Genomic DNA, 22250 nt, shown 5'->3' on the forward strand with positions numbered 1-22250 from the left:
TTCAGCTATGCAAGACTTATCATTTGAAAATATGAATTTTCAGGACAATTTATTTAAACTAAATCAAAATTCTGTAAAGATTGTGGGAATGGATTTAATGGTAAGGCAGAAAAAAAGCATTTATGTATTAACAAAATCATAATTTATGAAAAGCAATTAAAAACGGATTTAAGGAAATTTAAATAATTTAGTTTTCTAGTTTCTTGTTTTATCGATATTTAATGGGATCGATTTGCATACATCGATAGTGCGGAATTTTCGATTAGTGAAATATCTGGCAACATTAATATCGAACAGCCATCGCTTTTTGTGCCACCTCTAATAAACATATATATGTTTTAGGGCCGCGAGTGAAAATGCGTGCCACAAAGGCCTAAACAAACTTGGAAAACACCGCGCAAAACGTCTGAAACTGTAGTGCCGATTCCACATATTGTTCGCCTACCCGGAAAAGTGTAAAAATCGCAGATAATCAAAAGTAAGAGCAACCCAAGGAAAAGCAACAACAACGACTCGCCATGGGCAGCAGAACTGAAAATGGTGAGTTTCTAAGAAAATGTCCCGAAATTTCGTTAGAACTGTCCCTTTTCTCGGAATGCGTGTTCGAAATGATGTGAACTTAATAATATTAGTGCGCTTATTATTACTATTGCAACATTTACGGATCTTGCAGCCGCCGGTTGCGGTTGCATTTTTAAGTGCACTACATACACACACATGTGCACATACAAATTTATCACCTCGCATGTATGTATGCATGTGTGGAATATATGCCTTTTAGTAGTGCTGCCGGGAAGGCCCCGTTATCTGATTCCGGGCGGTATGTCTAATTGGAGTTGTTAGTTGGGATTTTTGTTCGCCGAGGAATTACATTGGAAAAAAGTTGTAGCATGGCTAATACCAGGAGTTCATGGCCTTGACGCTCGCAATAAATAGTCGAGCATTGAAAATAATAAATTATGCGCTTATTGGTAGCAGATTGGTAGCATATTTCCTTATGGACTTTTAATATAATAAAATAAAATATTATTATGAAATAAGAAATATAGCTACAAGTATGGGGTTTTACCACCAAATCTTTAAAATGTTGATCCCAAATATCGGGTTAGTGAAAAATAATGAAAATTTAATATCTATTTTGCAAATAAGCATGTTTTATTATTCCAATTGGAAATCGTACCCACTAAAGGATGCCAGTTTGTTTGTTGTTTTTCCACATACAATAGTTCTTTGATGCTATTCTTTGATCCTCTCTATATTTTATGTATATTTTTGCCTATAAACTACAGGATACATAGTTTTGAAAACTGCTGCTGCTGCAGATCGATTACAAAACACCGAAAAATGTGCGTTCCAGTTCGCTAGGAACCCTCAACTTCTGGTGACATATCGCATTCTTGCCAACATTTTTGTAAGTTTTCTTCCTCTTCGCGTTTGCTCGATTTATAGAGAATGCTTTTGTTTGTGTTTAAAATAGATTCGAAATGGCTCTTTGGCCTGCGTCCGCCATTGTCGGCGTTTTCGAGTGGGTTTTATTGAAAATCTATTTTGCGAATCATCCGACCAGCCCGGCTATATCTCCCCCCGCGCCTTCTCTGTGCGCTTCTCACATTTGTCTCCAATTCTCTTACATCGCTGGCGTCCCAATAATGTCGTCAGTTTTTTGTTTATTCGCTCTCCCAAAAACCGAAACCCGGGAAAAATAGTTCTTATTTTTGGTAAATCCACAAAAAATTTGCTTGAGTGGAAGTGAAGATTTAATCTTATTAGTGATTGTAGCTTCCATCAAAAAGTGTAAGTTTAATTAGGAATCTTTGTGTTTTGATCTTTAAATATCTGCACCTATATCTGGACTCAGTGGTCTTCAATGCAAGTGTCCACTGTACTTCATAATATAAATTATACTAAAAACGTCGCTGTTTTGTTTCTCTCTGTTTATTGTTTTATTCGGATACTCACATCCAATGATTTCTCCGATGATGATGTTTTCGGTCGATGATGCCGTGATGAGAATGATGTATCTTGGCTGATGCTCTAAACGAAATGTCGTCGTTGTCACACAATGTTGTAGTTCTTGCCTTAGTGGCTGCTGCTACTTAGTTAGTCGATTGTGATGCGCTCGGATTCGCTTCGGCCGTCCGTTTCGCACTCATTACACAAACAAAAAAGATTGAACACAAGTCTTACTGCAAAAACTGGCGAAACCGAAGCATTTTTCATGCGAGAATGTCGAGAATTTGTGTAAATTAATTTATTGCCTTCGCTCATGCCACTTTCTATATCGGATGGCATTTTATTTGCATTTTTTGAAACACATTCTGGCAGGCGCACATCTTTTGATTTCGCATTTCGATATTTCGGCAGGTAAACTCCTGTTAGTTGAATGTTTATTAAGTTAGTTAGTTAAAGTAAAATATTCAAGTCAGCATTATTGAATATGGAAAAACATTGGTTATTTTCTACCTTTCCTAAGAGCTAAGGTGATGACTTAAATAAATCATGAAATATAAATATATTTCTGCACACATTCTATACAAATTTACACGTGTTTTATGTTTTCAAGGTAAAATTTAAAAAATGAGTTTTTTTTATATACACTTGGAATAATTAATATTTGGCTTGTCAACGAAGATGCGCTGTACTTTATTTAGTCTGCTGCTTATGAATAATCGCCTGTGATAAGAGCAGACACACATCACACCGGTTACGCCAATTTTGTTTTTGATTTTGATTTGGCTCAAAGAGCCCCATCAGTTCCACACACCTGCCCCACCGCTGTCCTCTGTAGATTCCGCAGACAAAGTTGCGATGCCAAGCGAATTCTATTCCCGTAGAAGCGAAGGAGGTGACTAGGTGGTGGCTCTAGGTCCGTGCAGATGCTTTTTGCATATTTCATAATTCCCGCAGGTGGCCTGAGCGCAGGGAAACCCGAAGACAACAATCAAATGGCCCCAAATGTCGGCTCCCAGGTGCCCCTTTTCGTATGCAACGGGCATGTCTCATATGCCAAATGAATGAATGATTGAGGAGACTGAAAGTGTAGCTCTTCTCCTACTCCTATTCATATTTTCCCTTTAGAATGAGCACCATTTAGCCGTTTACAGGACATCTGCTAGTCAGGATTCTCTGTTCGCCAGCTGTGCTTAGCTCGGCTTTTCTGCGCTCTGCCGCAGAACTCAATGGCTGCTTAACGTGGCCTTAAAAGTTTTGGCCGTGTGTCAGCTAAAACGAAAGGAGAAACGATAGCTGGCAAAAGTTTAAAGATCTTAAGATACTTAGCTGCTTGATAGTAGACATTTAGATGTGTAAAATTGTTTACGTTACCAGCAAGAAATGTATAATTACTATTGAAACTAAATGGAAATGTTAGCCGTCATATCGTCGAATAAAATCTGTCATAATCAGGGTTTTTGTAAGAGCCTTTTTGGTTGGAGACGCGCTTGAATGAAGACTTCTTTGGCTGGCCTCTTCCATCTGTCTGTCTGGGTCAAGTGAGTGGAGGCGATGGTAGCCTTGTCCGCCTTCCACCTGCTTTCTTGGCCAGGCGTTTGTTGTTAACACCTTTCATGGCCGTCAGGACACGAGACATGGCATGGCCCAGTCATTGTCACAGGCAAATTAATTAAAGGACCCCCTCTGGGCGATGTCGTAAAGCATTTAGCATTTTAATTGCGCCGTAAAAAGAGGCGGGGGCCGTCGTACAGCCGTCGAGGTGTTAAGCAGGTGACAGGGGGTCAGCGGTGGGTTAAGGGGGTCCAAAGTGGATGGATTCACCCGGGCAAGAGTTGACTCTGCTTTGGCATTTGCCGGCTAATTAGATTAGATTTGCTTGCTTAATATTCCCCAGAAGGATCGTAAGAAAAGGCCATAATGGCCACCTCTCTGCTCAACCTTCATTTTGTGTAGTGCGAAGAAACTCTGACTAACTTAAGAGTAATCTAAGGACTATTATGGAAGCATCTCTAGCTTCCTTTTAAAACGATTAAATGGGGTTTACTTTAAGCTGTTACCCAAATACTCCGAAAGTAGGCAGTGAAGTTCAATTGTAAATCAGCAATTCAATCAATTGTAAGCAGGCATATCCTTTGCAACACGACCAATTTTATTCAATTAAATATACTTTCAATATTCCTGTTGCAAGCACTTCCCTTTTATTTCACTATCAATACCTTAATTTCCTGTTACTAACTATGATAATTCTGGTAACCTTTAGAGTCTCCGGGGGGAATGCAGGTATTACAGAATTTAAATTGAATTTCCAGCAGGAAATCAGTGCAGTTGCATCTGCATATCTCTGCCCTGTGGGCCAACTAAACTGGGCCAACGCAGGCCACACCCACTGGACACCCCCACGCCGATTTCCTCCTTGCCTAACCCCCCTTTTGGATACTGCAGTTGCCTGCGGAAGTGACAGACGGATGCTGGTAGTATCCTCGAGTCCTCGCATCCTCGTACTCGGCACTTGGCCTCGAAATGCGATGCGCTTTTAAGCTCACACGTGCGACGGAGCTTAAGCTCGGCCCCTCTCTTTCTGCGGGGTATGAACCTCTCTTTTTCTATTCGCATATAGCCCACTCTTTCGCTCCGGCTAGCCCCCTCTCTTTCGCTGGAGAGCAATCTCTCCGTGTTGACCCAAATAAGATGTCGTAATTGCAGGCGAAAGGCGCGACATTCACGAATATGCAATTACATTAACCGAAGGGAGGAGAGAGACAAGGAAGCAACAGTCTCGTCCTTTGTCTCCCTCTCTTTCTATCTCTGTTTCCCTGCCATCGTTCCTCGTTTCATTCCTCGTATTCCCAGTATTTTGCATAAATTATTTATTACGACGCACTCGGGGAAACGCATTTTGCAAAGGAGGCGACAAAAAAGTCCTTTCAAGCAAAAAATCGGTGATAAGGGGGGAATACCGGAACTCATTTGGCTAATCGATGCGAATTATTTTACAATTTGCCAGAGCGAGATGGTAGTTATGGGAGATGGGAAGTGATAAGCAACACGAAAGAGATAGATCGCTGGCGCAACTTTGATTAAATTCAAGGTCCCGCAGGGCAAAAAGTCGAGCTTATTGCGTTGTTTGCACTAAAATTATGTTGCATACTTCGGGGTGGAATCTCTATGTGCTTCTATGGTTTGTATGTATTTGTAGTGGAATCTAGGACACGCTTCACCTGACTTTCAACCCAAAATGGCGGGATGCAGGCCAGAATGCACATGAAAGGATTTTGATAAACTGGAAAATTATACAAAACTAACTAGGGAGCAATATACAATATATATTAGATTAGACCTATTGGATCGTTTTATATTTGCTTTCAAAGTTATTTACTTTCAATAGTTGTAAATATATTTATAGTTTATACGTTTATCCCTGTTTGTAACCACTGTAAGTAAAACTTGGTTAGAAGACCAAAAATGAAGATTACTCCTGGGTTAACATTATTGGCAGCGACAATGAAAAAAATGTCCTGTCGCCTGCTTATCGCTCCTTTTTAATACAACCATCCCCCCATGATATTCGCCCCTCAAGGAACGAGGTTCTAAAAGCTTTTTTATTGCCCACTCAAACGATGAATGCATTCATCATGAGGAAAGGGAGGAGACTCAGAGGCAAATAAAATAACTGGCATATCCCGTCAGGAATCAAATGCAATTTCAGGCTATAAATTTACAGATATGCAAGCGAAAAAGAGATGGGAAAAGGGCAGTAGAACGAGACGGAAGAGCTTCAATTGATGGACACTTTTTTGGTCAATTTGCCAGTGATTTGCGAGGGTAATTGAATTGGAAAAAGTTTTTTGTGGGATATAGAGTATATGATGATTTATGGGATAAGTTTTAAGTGGTTTAAAAGTTTTTTACTTGGCTGGAAATGTTCCAGAAAATTAAGCTAGAAAACTATATTTAACGAAAATAGACAATCTATTTCGGTTTAGGTTTACAGCTTTAAAAGAATATGCAATAGTCGAATATTATCTATCACCATTAAAACTATTTGCATTCGCTTATCTGCTGGCTTTCACACAAGCAATTTGATTAAAAGTGTTTGAAATCGAGATTTAGATTGCTGTGATGAAAAATCTCTTTTAGTATTTACATTCAATTAAAATTGAATTCGATTTCCAGGTATAGCATGTTTTGTTTTTCATCGACTTTGGTGAAGTTTTTGTTTTACTTTTTTGTGCCATAACATTCCTGTTTGGCACGTCGCTCCCTCTCTGCTTCTGCAGGACTCTCTCCCCTTCCCTCTCACGCACTTATGCTCACATGTCCAAGGTCCTTTTGTGGCCTGCTAGGAAGTGAAGCCACAGAACCAAGCAGGGATATAGGGATATATAGGCAAAAAACGCAGAAAAACACAAAGGATGAGATGCCTAGTAACCAGAAGAACTACAACAACTGCACTCGCTACGCAGCGCACGCACACGAACGCACCACAAAGGACAATAAAAGCAACAACAATAGCCACCAGGAGCAGCAGCAACTATAGAAGGAGTAGATGAGAACACTGACAAAAATAATGCCGAAAGGAATATGAAATTATTAAGAGTAATTTGTATTGATTATATCGATACTTGTTTACACTCAGAAACAATCAAAAATTATATTTTTTGATATATTTAAGAGTTTAGAACTACTCCCAAATGTAGGCTCTAAAAGTTGGGCGCCAATTATTATAACTTTTTAAACATTTCTTTCGACATTATGGTGTTTGTTAGGAATCCCACAGTACTTTTGTGCATGGCCCATTGAAAGCATAATTTCTTCGAGTGATTGCAGAGTGGAGAGTCTCGAGCAAATGCCACCCCAATAAGCATTTTGCCTCTGGGCCATGGGACATCGGGCGAACTTTATGGTAGGGAGGATATCTACAGAGAGGGAGGGGGCTAGAGTGTGGGAAAGAGAGGGGGAGACCCATACGCTTTAACCTGTTTTCCGCGAAGCTTTTACGCACTCGCAGCGCTCTCTTTTTGCGTGACCGAGAGCAAAAGAGAGCGATAGACTCGCTTGATTTTTTTTGCCACCCTTCTGGGGGAAAAGCACAAGCACGAAGGAGGAGATTTTCAGCCGAGAGATTCTAGAGAGAAAACCAGAGGAAAAGAGACCTTCCGCCAGCGAATTGGCCCAGTATCCATTCGGCCGTGTTCCCATAATGTCCGCCAGCGGTCGTCGCTTTTGTCGCAGCCGTTGCCAAAGTTGTCATTGTCATCCGTACCAGCAAACGCAGCAGCAAAAGCAGCAGCAGCAGCAACATCAGGCAGCAGCAGCAACTAGCAACTAGCAGCAACTTTCGCAGCAGCAGCAACATCTATAGGAGAAGCGGAGCAGCAACAGCAGCAGCTTAAAAATACATTTTTCACAATGAAGCAAACGAGCGGAGGCAAGAAAAAATTAGTGCCCGAGAAAATTAGTTTTTCAAGAAAAAATACAAAAATAACAAAAAGAGCTAGTGAGAGGGGCAGAAGAGCCGAGAGAATGAGACGGAGAGAGAACAATGGTCGATGGGGTTTTTGCGGTTGTGGGGCTCTGTTCTTCGGTTTTCGCTTCTCAATACAAGAGTTGCTGGTGGAAAATACAAAAAAGAAGGAAAACACAAATGGCACGCGCGTTGAAAAAAATAAATATATCGGTTTTAGAGTGAAATTGCAGACACCGAGTGGTAAATGGATATACATATGTAAAGCTGAAAAGGAAGCCCCTTTGCCGGGCAGTGTTTAAAAATATATATATATAAAAAGAAAAGTGCAAAGAAATGTGTGCGAAAACGCGAAAAAATGTTTTCGAGTCGCGAGGAATTTTCATTTGCTTTAAAGACAATTTTTTTCGGTGGCCTTTTTGGTGTATTATACATACACAGTCGCACACGTTTTTCCCCCCCACACACACACACACTCATACGAGTGTTCGGGTCTTTTTCTCGGGTTCGTTTTTCATTTCGTATTTTTCTTTTACAGCCTTTTATTTTTTGTATTTTCGACATTCGGTGACTTTTCAACATACAAATTAGTAAGAGTTTTCCGCGCGAGAGGTGGAAAACTGCATGCTTGGAAAATTTCATCGGCTTGTCAACAAATTATAATCGTTATTTGGCTCTGGGTGGAAATGCACGCCCCATTTAGCCCTCATCTTCTGCTGCTTCCTCCCTCTTTTGGGGTTTTTCGTATGGCTCATTTTCCATTTCCCTTCCGCCGCCTTTGCGAGTGCATTGCAGCCAACTTCCTGCTCGAGCTTCTAAAGTGCAGGCACGCCATGCTCTCTCTGGGTATGCACTCGAAGAAAATAGTGGTTATAATTTATTGGTTTTAGAAGGGGTTTTGATGGGTTTGAAATATAAGATACAATACAACAGTCCATTTCGTTAAAATCTTGTTGATAATGTACTAATTTAACCACTTGTATTAGGACAATTTCTGAATATTTTCCTCAGTGTACTATTTTTAAGGCTCTTCTTCCCTTTGGATTCTCCCACGCACGCGCTTTGGAGCTTATTCTCCGCAGACTAGACGACCGCAACACATTTCCTAGTACTCGTCACTACGGGGAAGCTTTTTGTTTGTCGCTTTGAGCGGCTGGCGGTCCAAAGGAGACACCGATAGGCGAAGAAAGAGAGGGCGTGTGTAGTGAGTGAGTGAGCAGCTGTAAACAGCTAAACAGCAGGAAGGCCAAGTCGTAATACCACGCCACATGCAACCCATTATTCCACACCCCCTTCTCCGGATTCTGAATCAGACTCCTCGCCCGAATGCAATTTTGCGACTCTTGTCCCAAATTTGGTTGGCGAACTTTGTCGTTGGCTTTGCCTTCGCCTCGTTTCCACCGAAAGCCGTTAGAATGGGGAAAGAAAAGCGATGGAAAAACGAAGACAAAGACGTCGTCACCTTCGTTTTGGTCGTGTGCCACACGTCGTATGCGTGTTTCTTTCTTTTAAAGGCGGCTACGTCATCTGTCACCTGCCCACTTTTTCGCTTTTCTCTCGTGCGATTCTCCAAATCTCGTTTCTCGCTTCTTGCTTCCACTCGCCTTTCGCATTTTTCGCGGGTATTTCCCAGAATAAAAGATTTACCGCGACTGTCATGGCATTTTGCATTTGGCCAGGTGTTTTTCGCCCAAAATGGGGGAGAGCCTCCTCGAAACCTTCATTCATCTATTCTTCTGCTTTCCTCTTATTTGTATTTTATATTAGTAGAAAACAAACGAAAGGAAAATGGTTCTTTGTAATAAATTGTAAGCCTTAAACGGAAAGCCATTTTTAAATAAATCTGAAGATTTCCTGTGAAATCTGAAGATTTCCTGTGATTACTTTCTTTTTTCAAAAAAATGCAAAAATCCTTTAGCTGTTATACAACTTTTTGGGAACTTTCCGTTGCCCTTAACTTCGCACAGAAATTTTTAATTATATAAACGAAAAGAACAGTAGCCCCCTTATTCAAGATTCCATTACTTGCCGATGCAAACACCGACTTGCCTCAGTTATTTATGCAAAGTCCATTCAACTCGGACAGATAAACATCAAAATTTGAAACAATTTTTGGGAGTTCAGCTCAACCCTTCCAGTAGGAACAGAAATTGGCTACCTACTCCATTAATTGTGACAATCAAAAACTCAAGATAATTACGCTGAAAGGGAACCAGTCGCTTGTTACGGGTGTGTGTGTGAGTGGTGTCCTTATAAGGATATTCGCCAGGAGCTGAGGTGCCCTGAAGATACAGAGAGCAGGCGAATATCCACCCTTCTAATCGTGCCGAGGGCAATATTCGCATCATGAAATTTTCTCGGCTTTCCGTTCGTGCAGTTTGAATATCAAAATAAATCGTAAACAAGGTCATATTGTCTACGAGTGTGTGATACACGGATACACAGTTTTGCCAAAGGGATTCATTCTCTCGGCTTCCGACTCTCTCTGTCTCTCTCGCCTGCGCGTTTTTCTCTTTTGGGGAAAAGCCTTCGATTAAACTTCCTCCAACTTTGCAGATGGTAAAATGTGTGCCACAGGAAACAACAGGATGTCAGAGAAATCCTCAAAGAATCCGAGCTATATAGACAACCAGATGGAAATATCTCAATAAACATAAACAAACAAAGAAACAAATAACAAAACCGAGGAAAAGGAAAAGTCAGCGAGAGAAATAATCACAAACAACCAGAAAGAAAGAAAGCTTTAACTTAAATATTTTTAACTATACAATATACATATATAAATTAATTATAGAAATAGCAACCTAAGTGTTTAGTGCGTAAACGAATTAAATTTTAAACAAAATAACTAGGAAAATCGAGCAAGTGTACAGACCAAAAAGTGAGGGCAGCTTCTGATTTTCGGTGATATGGTGTAAATGTGATAAACAACGTTCTAAAGAAAACAACAAACAAACAACCAAATCGTTTTAAAACTCAATTACCACAATAACGAGCAAAATACCTTAAAATAGTGTTTTATTTTTCCTCCCTTCGCAAAGTTTTTTGCCACGAAAATCCAATACAATAACTATTTATCTACAAATACTAAGCCTTGCATCTTATAAACAAACTTAACTAATAGTAAACTATCCTAAGTCGCACAAAACCAATGCAAATCGAGTGAAAACAACAGCGTCAGAGATTTTTGGTTCAACCTTTTTTATAAAAAAAAAATATATTCTCTCAACTGCACTGCCGCAACTTTTCGACAAATATGATTTTTTTCTGAAAGAATAAAAACCAAAATATTCGTACAAATATAAACTAAAGGAAGAACTATGCAAAAATTCTTATGAGCCGCAGACAACAAACAAAGAAATAAAAGACAAAACCAATAACGAAAATTTGTTAACAAATTTTTGGAGCTACATAAAATCCTGTAAACAAAATGCAATAGTTTAACTCACATATTGAGGTAATCACGATGGGATTTCAAAATTATTAAAAACATTTTCTTTATGTATTAATATTTGTTTCTTTCAAAACCAATGTCAATTAATACATTTATTTATTTTTTGCGCATCTTTTTCGTTTCAGTACACTTGACATAAACTGTGATTATGAGTTCCACAAAATCTCAAGTAGCCCTAGCTACGAATATTCCAACCAATTTATCCTCCGCCGCTTCTGCCTCAACCGCGGCCGCTGCGGCCGCCGTTGTTGTTGTTGCCAGTGCCAACGCCGCCGTTGCCTCAAGCGCCAGCTCATCGGGAGTGGGTTCAGGATCGGGACCGGGACCGGGATTGGGAGCAGGAGTAACAGGACCAGTAGCCGCAGGCGCAGCCACTGCCGGAGCAACAGGATCAACAGTCACAGCAGCAACATCCGTCGCGGCAACAACCTCCACTTCCGTTGCCACAATCTCAACCAGCTGCAGCAACAGCAGCACCAATAACATCAACAACAACTGCGGCGAGGAGTGCCAGTCGGCGGCAGGATCCTCCAACTTGGGTCGACAGAACAGCTTCGGCAATAGACGAGTAAGTATTGCCGAAGAAACTCCAGAGTTTGATCTATATAATCTTAAGGATACCTTTTCAGGATATAATCTGTAGAGATATTAATTCAACTTTGTAGTTTCGAAAATAATCGTTTGTGGTTAAGATACATCAGTTGTAGCTTTCATAATCATATTTGTTTAAGGATGGCCCTAATACATGGATTACATAGGAAACCATTTTGAATGCCTTATATCCCATGTTAAATAGGTTACTACTATATGGTTCAAAATGGTGAGTGCAGGGATTATAGAACAGCTCTATATAGGTCAGGTCTGGTCAGGTGTCGCGTTGCATTTGTGTTCTCCTCTTCCCACACAACATCCTTTCGGCCCTGCTCTCGATTTTCGCAGCTCTCTCTTGCAGTGCCCGTGGTATCTATCCGTGTCTCTCGCAGGATGCACACACATAAGTGCAGCCATGAACTGAACTCTCGAGCTAAGGATACACGCCCAAAAAACGTCTAGTAAACTGGGTCAGGTCAGTGGCTGTCCAAGGGGGTGTGGTGAGGGCTTATGACGGGGGCATGGGGATTATGGTTCTGCGAATCGCATTTGCTGGAAATTCCCCAATCGACCCCGAACGGCTAAAGTGTTGCAATTGGTAATCGTGTTTCTGATTGCTCCTGCAGCAGTTCGTTGCTGGCACACAATCGCAGACATTTCCAAACGCTTTTTGCCAGCAGAGTTCAAGGTTTTTGTGTGAGTTGGTGGGTGGTCGGTCGGTCGGTTGGTTGGTTGGTTGGTTTGACGTTCCGTCGGCCGGTTGCCTTGGTTAACTGCTCATGCAGGATTTATCGTCAATCATTGTTTATGTGCTGGGCGATAGAGTGGTTTTCCTGGCCCCCTCATTTCACCCACTCCCCAAATTATGGAGCACTCACTGGCAAATGCTGCTGCTGCGAGGCTCCAAGGTCGATTTATTGATTTTTCCCACAACGAAAATTAAATGGGTGTACCAGATTCCTGGAAATCACTTTGAATGCCAGTTTCAAGAACTGGAAAATTAGCTAAGCGCCTGAAGGTTAGGCAGCAAAGTTTTTCATTCAAACAATCTTTCAGTTTGCACTAAGCTGGCTTGCTTTTAAGTAGTAAGTATGGAAAAATTGTAAGAAGTTTCCGGAACTCTTGTGGTCCGGAAGCTATTAAAAACCATCCAAGTTTAGGTTAAGTTCCTAATTTCTTCTTATTGAAACTTCAAGTGCTAACATAGCCTGTTGGCCACGTCAAATGACTTCAACAGCTGATTAATGAGGTCAGTTTCTGTTAGTTTTCGTCCAGCAGAAAATCAATGGGGGAAAACAAATAGCAAGGGAACGTAATTAATGAGCCTGATGACTAAACTTGAACGATTGGCCGACAGACTGAACGCCTGACTGAGCTTATACTTTGGTTTTTATCCTGCCCTTCAACGCGCGAAAAATGTCAAAAGGCAATCCTGGGCGGATTTGATAAGGTATACATATCGTGTATAATATTAGCCTAGCACGGCAACCGAGCGGAGTATACTTCTCTGTAACCTTTACGGAATTTTCCGTGTGTGGGTCGTTTGTTTTTTACATTACAATGAGCCACACAATTGCATCATGGTTTGATTTTGAACACCTGCCTGTTGTTAGTATATTCGATGCATAGAATATGAACTGTACATAACCAAAATGAAGTTAAATAGAATTCAAAAGTAGCTTCTGTTGACAATCGAGAATCTAAAAATCAGTTTGGATATTCAACATTTATTCTCAAAAAATTCAGAGGCATACCAGTTCCCGGGCTTTGAGCGTTTGACTGCTTGCTCATCTCTGGTCAACTTTGACATTCGTTCTTTGCTAATTCGAAACTAATCACTTCACCTGTCGCCTGCTTTTGCTTTCAGGGCAACATGAAGGGCAAACATCTGACGCGCAGCCATGCCATGCGTGAGTCCACTTCGCCACCTCGCACGCCAACGCCGCGGGCTGCCTCCGAGCAGCAGCAACAGCAGCTCCAGGGGGAACCCCACGAGCATAACAATAATAACAATATCAATAGCAACAGCAAAGCACAATCAGCTGGAAGGGGCAACTCGCCGTTGATGGAGACGCCAGCCGTGATTGTCACTAGTCAGCAACCGCAACAGCAGCAGAGTGTGCCACCAAAGCCGCAGCAGAATGTGCCACTTAGCAATGAAGCGGAGTTCCCAAAGCTATCGCCTCCAAAGAAATCCGGCGGTCAGCACAATCGCACCAACAGCAACGGCAGCGGCATGGAGTTTAATAACAATAACAACAGCAGTAACAAGAAATTCGTCGTTGATATGAAGGCCAATGGTTTGGACAACAAGCCACACAACAACTCGTCTACGGGTGTGATCTACAACTCCGGGATGAACTACAAGGCGGCGGAGCGGCATGATCGTCACGAGCGCCACGAGATGTCCAGCCAGAACAGCAATCTGAGCAACAACCACGACGAGGAGCCGTATCACTATGAGCCCAGAGGTGGAGGAGGCGGCAAGAAGCATCGTGCCAACACCAATGCCAAAGGTAACAAACCACGGTTGAAGAATCTCGGTGGAAGCTCATCTGGCAGCATTGATTTAGGAGGCGGCGGTGGAAACGGAAATTGCAACAACATGTCCAACAATGGCCAATCCAACAACTCGAGCAACAACACCTCGGGCTTCATATCGCGCGGTAAGTGGCGACTTTTCGTCAACGGCCAATACCATCACCCAGGCTCATCACTCACTGATTCTAGTCTTTCATCAATCAGAGAACTCGAGCGAGCAGTACACGGACTATGGCGGAACCGATCTACTAGTCTTCTTCCGGGACACCCTCAATAAGAACCCCAAGGATCGCAACATCCTCTTGAAGATTGAGAAAGACCTAATAGACTTTGTCCAGGAAAATAGGTGAGTCGGTGGAGGATAGGTGATTTAACCTGCTTTAAACGCCGAATGGTATAATTTGAAAATATCTAATCATACTTGTGCCTTTTCTCTTGCAGTCGCGGCTGTGAGTACCGCTTTCCGCCAGCTTCCTCCTACAATCGTATGCTGATCCATCGCACTGCCGCCTTCTTCGGCATGGAGCACAATGTGGACACGGAGACGCAGCAGTGTGTGATTGTGGCCGTGGCCAAGAACACGCGCATACCGGAGGTACTTAGTCGCACATGGATCGCATTCAATATACACTAATTACTTAATCAATACTTTTTCAGATCCGCTTCCAGTCGCTGGTGCGCGACGATGCACGCAAGTCAATTCTGAAGCGGGACACGCACAGCTTCGATGAGGTTCGTCAGTCACCGTACTTGTGCCCTCTTTCTCTGGATCGCAAGGCCAAGAGCTTCGAGGAGCGGGAGGAGGACTACGATAGGGCGCGCAGCCGCATCTTCAGTCGAACAGGGGGCAATCATGAGGGATACTCCGGAGGTGGCGAGGAGGAATGCTACGGTGGTTGGGAGCAACAGCAACAACAGCAGAAGCAGTCACAGCCACCAAGACCCAAGAGGCCCAATGGAAAGATGTTGCAGATGCAAAATGTATAATTTTCCTTAGAGTATCACAAGAATACAAGTAACTTATATCCGAATTTATAGTCCACGGAATCTCGCGATGGCATGCGATCCGGTGGAGCCGTGCCCAAGTCGCACAACTTTGGCAACTACGGAGGTCCGCCTAGTTCAGGAGGTCCTGGCAACAATTCCATGCCTCGTGGCGACTCAACCAACTCGATCAAAAGCGGACGCGGCGGCTTCGCGAAGCAGGACTCAACTGGCAGCACTCCTTGGCGCCTGTCTCCTTCCAGCAGTGGGTGAGTTACCCCGAAGTCTGTCTCTTCAAAATCATAAAATGTAACCGGTTTCACTGAGACAAGAATCAAGGGATTTGTTATTTCTTTTTTACAAGTAACGAAACTTCTCTTAGTAATAACTATAGTAGTTTTATTATATGTTCCACTTAGTTATTTTAAATTTCATTTCTAAGCAAATGAATGTACTTAAAGAATACTAAGCCTAGTGAAGCCGGTCATGATACCATGTCCATGTACCCAAACTCAAGTCGCTCTCGCTCCATTTCTTAAATTATGAATAATTTTAAATTGACAAACTTAAAAATACCCCCCAAATATCCAAACCAAAATCATTTTTGTATGCAATCCCAACAACAACAACAATAACAACAACAAATGAACCAACCAACATATAAACCAACTCGAACTCCCCACCGTCCAGCTACAAGACCCGCACCCAGTCCGTGCGCTCCGACTCCGTAACTCCATCGCCCACGGGTTACGGCAGCGACAGGCAGACGCCGGAGTTAAACCATCCATCCATGGTGAGCCACAGCCGGGTGGCACCACCCATGTCATCGGGTGCTGGCGGTGTTGTCGGCGGCGGAGGATCAGGAGCAGTCACCGTGTCCTCTGTGGAAATGGGAACAGAAGCCACCGGGGCTGATCCGTCGTCCACATCCAATTGCTCGTCGGGAACGTCGGGACTCGTCTGGGCCGTTACAGACATTTCGAATGTGCCAATTGGCAGCCTCCTCATTGATCCGCAAACCCTCCAACCAATTGTCAATGCAGACGGGTAATTTACAAAAACTAAACCAAGAAAATTAAACCACACAAACAACTAAAAAATATAATACAGAAATCGCTGCAAAATTATCGTATTCGTTTACTGCAATTGCTTTTGGTATAAACGTTTATTTAATTTTTCCTCGATTTACACATATTCTAACTAAACAATTCACAAAGCGACAAGTGCGGCTTTAAGACACAGTTTTATATACATATATATACTGTTTTCCAATATATTGGAGAGCCTTTGTTAAACGTTTTATCTTTCAATTAAATCTACTTATTGTTAAAAAGCAACTTTTAGTAGTGACATATCCTAATTGAATTTTCATACAAACAATACTAATAACTATTTTGAAAGTATCTTAACGTAATACTTATTAAATATATCTGAGTAAAAGATTTTATTTTGCAAACTCGTCAGAGTTTTGATAAATAATATAGCCGTGTGGTTTAAACAAATAATATAACTATCTGTGTTCAATAATCAAAAGTTATTTGCTTGAAGCCTAACAAAATATTTAGCCATATTTAAATTATCCTTATATAACTTTAGCCTTGTTACTTAATATTATTTATCACAAATATTAATACGTTATTATATGTGAAATATGCAATATTCATAGCTTTTCATTTTTCGTAAGGACAACTTATCGATGTTGTTTTTGTAAATTATCTGCCTAAACTCGAACAAAATTACCCGGTTAGCGCAACACCAGCTGCTATCGAATATAATTATTCGCCTCACCTGTCTATACATCTTTTGATCTGTGACTTTACTACCACGCTCATTTACACCATATTTACACCAAATCGAGAGTTATTTCACAATATAAACCAAAGTACTCCACCTTTCATGCTCTAAAATAAAATCACAAAGCTTGCCTCTTCAGCGTTGATCGAAAGTTTAAGATTTTAAGCTATCGAATGAATGAGTTGAATGTATCGTGTGTTGTCGTCTTTCGTCTGCCAGTGTTGTCGTCATATCCTAAGTGTTGTTTGTTCAATTTGCATATCGCATTGTATCAATTCAATCAATCGAGCCATTTGTTGTTGTTGTTTTTTCAATTACTCTTATATAGTATTCAGTGTCTGTCGCTGCCGTCGGGTCGCTAACACACTGCAAATAAAAATATAGACAAACCACAAGACTGTGGAAACTCTATCAGCAGCCGCTTGTATCGACTCTACCTTCCTTTTATATAACTGCGATTAAAATAGTAGGAGTGTCTACATTGCATTTTATTAAACACACAGGATTCCTAATCCTCTTAAACATTATTTTAATCGCAGTCCTCTACTCTCTATTCTTAAATTTCCTATTCGAACGTTGCATGTTGCCGAGCGAGAAAAAATACCCAAATAACACACTCAATCCTATCAGTAAAACTATGTTCAAATATGTATAAACAGCTAATAATTACATTCGATTTTTGCAGTTCCATTTACCACTACGACCCGTCCAACCTGCCGCCCAACCAGGCGCTCCAGCACTCGGGCAATCAATACCAGTCACAGAACCAGGGCAACTCCTCCTCCGGTGGCTATAACAACTATCGCAAGTCGTCGCCACATCAGCAACAACAGTCACAGCAGCAGCAACAGTCGCAGCAGCATCATCAGCAGCAATTGCAGCAGCCACAGCAGCTGCATCAGCAGTCATCACAGCAATATGCCACCGCTGAGCTGTCCTGCAGCTCCACCGAGAGCTATGCGGAGGAGGAGGCCCAGTCCCCTGGAATGGAGTGTTCTGAGGGGTACGAGAGCTACGAGCAGCAGTCGTTGCCTATCCAGCAACAGCTTTCCGGCAACGGGGATTCGGCCAGCACCAAGGGAGATGATTGTGATAGCCTGGCCAGTGCTACCGCCTGCCTCAGCATCACCACCTCCACCTCCACAAAGAACTACGACCGCATCGAGGTGCAGAAGTACAAGAATCAGGCCACCAGTCCGAACATACCCGCCTGTTGTGCCGTGGGCGAAAAGCTTGAACTGGAGACTGCCTTGCCGCAGGAGCAGGAACAGGAACCTATGGCTGGACCCTCCTCTTCCGGTTCCGCCACCTCCTCGGTGGGTATTACCGAGCTCCCATCTAGCCAGACACCGCTCCCAATGGTGACTCAGGTGAACTGTGACCTCCAATCGGTGTCGCCCAGCACCACGCCCTACAGCCAGTGCGAGGTGAAGACTCCTAGCCAGAGTCATGCACCCACTGCCGCCGTCGAGGAGCCCAAGACCACCACCTGGACGTACACGCAGAGCTACCAGGCGCCAGACGGCTCCACCGTCTTTCACACTACCACTACGCCCAATGGGGCTGCGCCCTACTGCGCCACCACATATCAGCAGGGGGTGAGTCTATCTAGAGATACCAAATTATATTCACGATATGTGACGTTATGACTATCCTTTTAGCCCGATGGCAGCATCTATGCGGTTCCACAGGGCATGGTTTATGCCGCCTATCCGCAACCAGGCGTAGGCACTGCCGGTGGTGCCTCACAGCCGCTCTTCCAACTGACCACCAGCAGTCACCCGCCCGCTCAGACAATTTTTGCCTCCCCGGAGGCAGGCGGAGAGATTCCTGGAGGCACCTACATGATACCTGTCTTTGATCCGGCCCAGCAGCCCCGTGAGGGACTCATCCCGGCGCAGGCTATATACCAGACGGGCCCGGGCGGACCGGGAGCCACAACAGTGATGCCAATGGCGACGGCGGCTGCCTATCCAACGGCCCAGTTCGCCACAGCGGCTCCAAATGGCGCGCCGATATACCAGGCGCCGCTTATCTACTCCAGCGAACCGGGTGGTGGAGCACAGCTGCAACAGCTTCCTATGGCACCGTATCCGATTCAATACTCTTACCCGTACTACCACCCCATCTCGTACTATGTGCCCCAGCAGGCAGTGGCCGCCGCACCGATGGTAGCCTCACAGCCGCAGGTGGCTCAGGCTCCGATGCAACAGCAGGCGCCGCACACGGGAGCTGGAACAACCACAGGACCACCAACGGTGGTTTCAGGTAAATCTAATAAAACTTGTCCCTAAATCGTACAATTAATAGAGGTTTCCCTTCTAGTTTCAGGCCAACAACACCACCAACCGCATCAGCAGCACCATCAGCAGCAGCAGCACTCGAGCAATGGATCCGTTGTCACCTCCAGTGCGTATGGCACTCGGGTTAAGCGCACACCAGGCGGTGGCTCGATCCACTACAACCCCAGCTACACACCAAGTTCGGTGGCTCATGCCGGTGGTGCCCATCATCCGTCAGCGGGCTCTGCCCAGATCATCGCTGCGCCGGCTGCCAGCACAACCACATATCATGCGCTGCCTACGCTGACGCTAGCCCACGGTGGTCCAGCGACTGGCACGGATCTCAGTGGAGCGGGTGGTGCCCATGTGTACGCTCTCTCCGCCCAACACGCCACCGCGCTGATCCCAACGAATATCTTCCCCTATGCAGCGGCGGCGGCGGCAGCAGCCGGAGGGCCAGGAGGTCCTCCAACGGCTCCACAGGTAGTGCAGCAGGCACCACCACTCCCGCCACAGAGTGCTCCCCATCATGCTCTTATCACAGCGGGTCCGTTTTATCCAGCAAATGGCGGTAACATGGATCAGGGTGCCTCTCAGTCGGCTCCTAGCACTCCAGCGGCTCCTGGAAGACAAGCGCCGCTGTTCAGCACCCCGCCGGCTCCAAACAATGGAAGCAGTGGCAGCAGCAGTGCGGGTGGTGGAGGAAACAGCGGTGGCTATCACAGCAACAGCTCCACGCCGCACTACTACCAGGGCCAGAACAGCAACGAGGGTTACACCTCGCCTTATGAGAAGAGAAATCATGGAGGTGGAGCTTCAGGAGCACACTCAGTGGGAGTGCGTAAGCCTTACCACCCAGGTGGCTACAACCCAAGACATTCGGTACCACTAGGGGGCATCCCCTCTGGAGCAAAGACTCCCTTGCTGAACTCCAACAACGAGCCCACGCCGCGTGCCTCTCCCAGCAGCGTAAGTTTGGGTGGTGCTTCTTCATCCGGTGGGGCCAATTCCTACCAACATCGTGGGCCACCACCACACACGATGGGTGTGAAACGAGATAACAAGCCCAACCAACTGCCGCTGATCAGTGGACCACCGCCTAGTTATGCAGCGAACTCCAGCCCTGGAGTTTCTAGCTACGAGTCCAAGCCACCGGTGCGCCTGAATGCCGGAGCCGCTAGTTTCCGGAGTCAGAAGTCCATGAACCAGGACTATCGACGCAGTGTCTCCCAACGGAACTCGCCCAGCGCCAATGGAGGTGGAAGTGGCAGCCACGAGAGCAGCAACAACTCACCCAACAGTATTGTGGGCAGCCAGAGCAACAGTGCTGCCAACACGCCCAACGCAGCAGCCCCACCACCACCGCAGCCACAGCCCACGCTGGTTAGCCACACTGGAGGATTTGTGGTGTTGGATCAGACCACCGGAGCCGCCATGAATGCCTCGCCGCCATCGCTCTATGGCGGCGGCGGCGGAGGTCCAAATGCAGGAATAAGTGGAGGAGCAGGTGGCGCTTCGGGAACGGCAGGCTCGAATGGTGGCCATCAGCCGGGTGGCGGCGGTGGCGCCCGCTCGCACATTCCCACTGCCCAGCTGCACCACAGTGCCGCCGCTGCCGCCGCCGCAGCTGCTGGCAGCCAACAGGCCACGGCGGCGGTGCTGAGCGGCGTGGCCGCTGCTGCCGCCCTCGGCGGCTACAATCCAAATGGGGCGTCCGGTGTGTACTTCAAGTATGGCCAGACGTACTTTGCCCATGTGAGTGTTGGCTGAAAAACATAAATGGTCACTTTTACTAATCAATTTATATTATTTTGCAGCCCTCGGTGGCCTTGCCCAACAGTCGACGATCTCCGTCGAACGATATCCGGCCTCAAATGGCGCAAGTGGCCGGCATGTATCCCACAATGATGATACAAGGTGAGGACAGCTTCTAAGTAACCCACCCTCCCTGCTCTTATGTTGTCACAACTTTGATTAATAAATTTGGAAATAAAAACAAAGCTAACGACTTGCATGCATCACTTCCAGCGCGTCATCCCAGTCGCCATCCGAACCCGAACTACAAAGGTTCGCGTCCGCGGTAAAGCCTGCCGGAAAACCGATATAGGATACCCAAACAAAGCAAAAACTACATACACATAACGGCATACCTAAGATAAATATAAATAGCATCCTAATCTAGTGGAACATAAAGTAGTTGACACATAAAACCAGAGGAAGTGGACCGGACAAACGGAAGGAAATGGAAGAGCAGCGCAGGAGGAGAATAGAACTCGTCGAGTGCTGGCCGCAGAGTTGTCGGGCACCATTGGTAGCAGCTGGTGAGGAAGGGGGCGTGTCAGGGACTCAGTCACCAATTCACCAGTAAACCAAACCAAACTATCCACACACCATGAACACCACTTGAGAGCCGGGGAACGAAACAGAGCAAAGCCATCACTGTTATCTGTTATCTTCCGCAGCAAGCGATGGGAAAGGGGGGAACCGACAAAGCATAGCATATAGCCTCTATAGTTAAGGAGCATTGTACGGATATAGGTACAGTAACTGAACCGCTACAGAAAGAAAGAATTGAATGCTGTATATTTTGTGCCATTACAAATAGTCTTTAATAAAACAACAAAATCGAGTACCCGGAGAAGCAATAAATGAACAGACACACACAACGACGCCCCCCAAAACCGGACTTTCGAACTGAACACTTGACGGATACGTGACTTCCACTCCCCTTCTCAAGCATAACATAGGATATTCAGGTAGACTTTAGTTTCGAGAAGAGAAGTTTCTAGAGATGGAATGGAAAACCTCAGTTTGCACGCTAAAGCAAGAGAATCTCCTGGAAATTTCGAATACTATTTTAACCTCAATTACTGCAGATCTGCTACCAAAAAAACCAACAGTTGTTTTCCAAATTACAAATATCGCCTTGCTTTGGTGTGCTTAATTGAATGCGTTTTAATTATGTTAGAAATCTCAACCGAAAGCAGAAGCGTGAACAGAAACTCCGTCGACCAAACGACAGACCGGACAGCCTGGCCCTCTGGACCCAAGGATCCCCAAATCTGCCGCCAGAATTGGGGCGAGTCTTATATCTAATTTTGTTCAGCAAAATTCGTGAAAAGCTCTTCGACACAAGTCTCGACACAGCCACTAAATCTGTTTATTTAAGACCTAAACATCTACAACT

The 22250-nt window shown here is 44.5% G+C and overlaps 1 protein-coding gene across 6 annotated transcripts; it reads left to right on the forward strand.

Moving 5' to 3' along the window:
• The first annotated feature begins 313 nt into the window (after positions 1 to 313).
• On the forward strand, positions 314 to 21695 carry LOC6610667 (protein encore). 6 transcript variants are annotated; one of them, XM_032719023.1, is made up of 14 exons: positions 314 to 540; positions 10997 to 11439; positions 13330 to 13978; positions 14036 to 14128; positions 14193 to 14349; positions 14445 to 14598; positions 14661 to 14984; positions 15042 to 15256; positions 15678 to 16034; positions 17467 to 18379; positions 18443 to 19049; positions 19107 to 20818; positions 20881 to 20980; positions 21092 to 21695. In XM_032719023.1, the coding sequence occupies exons 2-14, from the start codon at positions 11020 to 11022 to the stop codon at positions 21145 to 21147; spliced, it is 5757 nt and encodes a 1918-aa protein (XP_032574914.1). In that variant the 5' UTR covers positions 314 to 540; positions 10997 to 11019; the 3' UTR covers positions 21148 to 21695. The 6 variants fall into 6 exon arrangements, with proteins under 6 accessions (XP_032574914.1, XP_032574912.1, XP_002035234.1 ...); XM_032719021.1 differs by having other exon boundaries at positions 13330 to 14128; XM_002035198.2 differs by having other exon boundaries at positions 13330 to 14128; positions 14208 to 14349.
• Positions 21696 to 22250: the final 555 nt, after the last annotated feature.

Source organism: Drosophila sechellia, chromosome 3L (assembly GCF_004382195.2).
Source record: "Drosophila sechellia strain sech25 chromosome 3L, ASM438219v1, whole genome shotgun sequence".
NCBI classification, from domain to species: Eukaryota; Metazoa; Arthropoda; class Insecta; order Diptera; family Drosophilidae; genus Drosophila; species Drosophila sechellia.

What these genes read in the sequence shown, in the direction of transcription:
- LOC6610667 (XM_032719021.1), top strand. Translation starts at nt 11,020, where the DNA reads ATGAGTTCCACAAAATCTCAAGTAGCCCTAGCTACGAATATTCCAACC. An exon ending in CTGTCTCCTTCCAGCAGTGG is followed by an intron (nt 15,257 to 15,677) that starts GTGAGTTACCCC and finishes CCCACCGTCCAG; the next exon opens with CTACAAGACCCGCACCCAGT. An exon ending in CCACCACATATCAGCAGGGG is followed by an intron (nt 18,380 to 18,442) that starts GTGAGTCTATCT and finishes CTATCCTTTTAG; the next exon opens with CCCGATGGCAGCATCTATGC.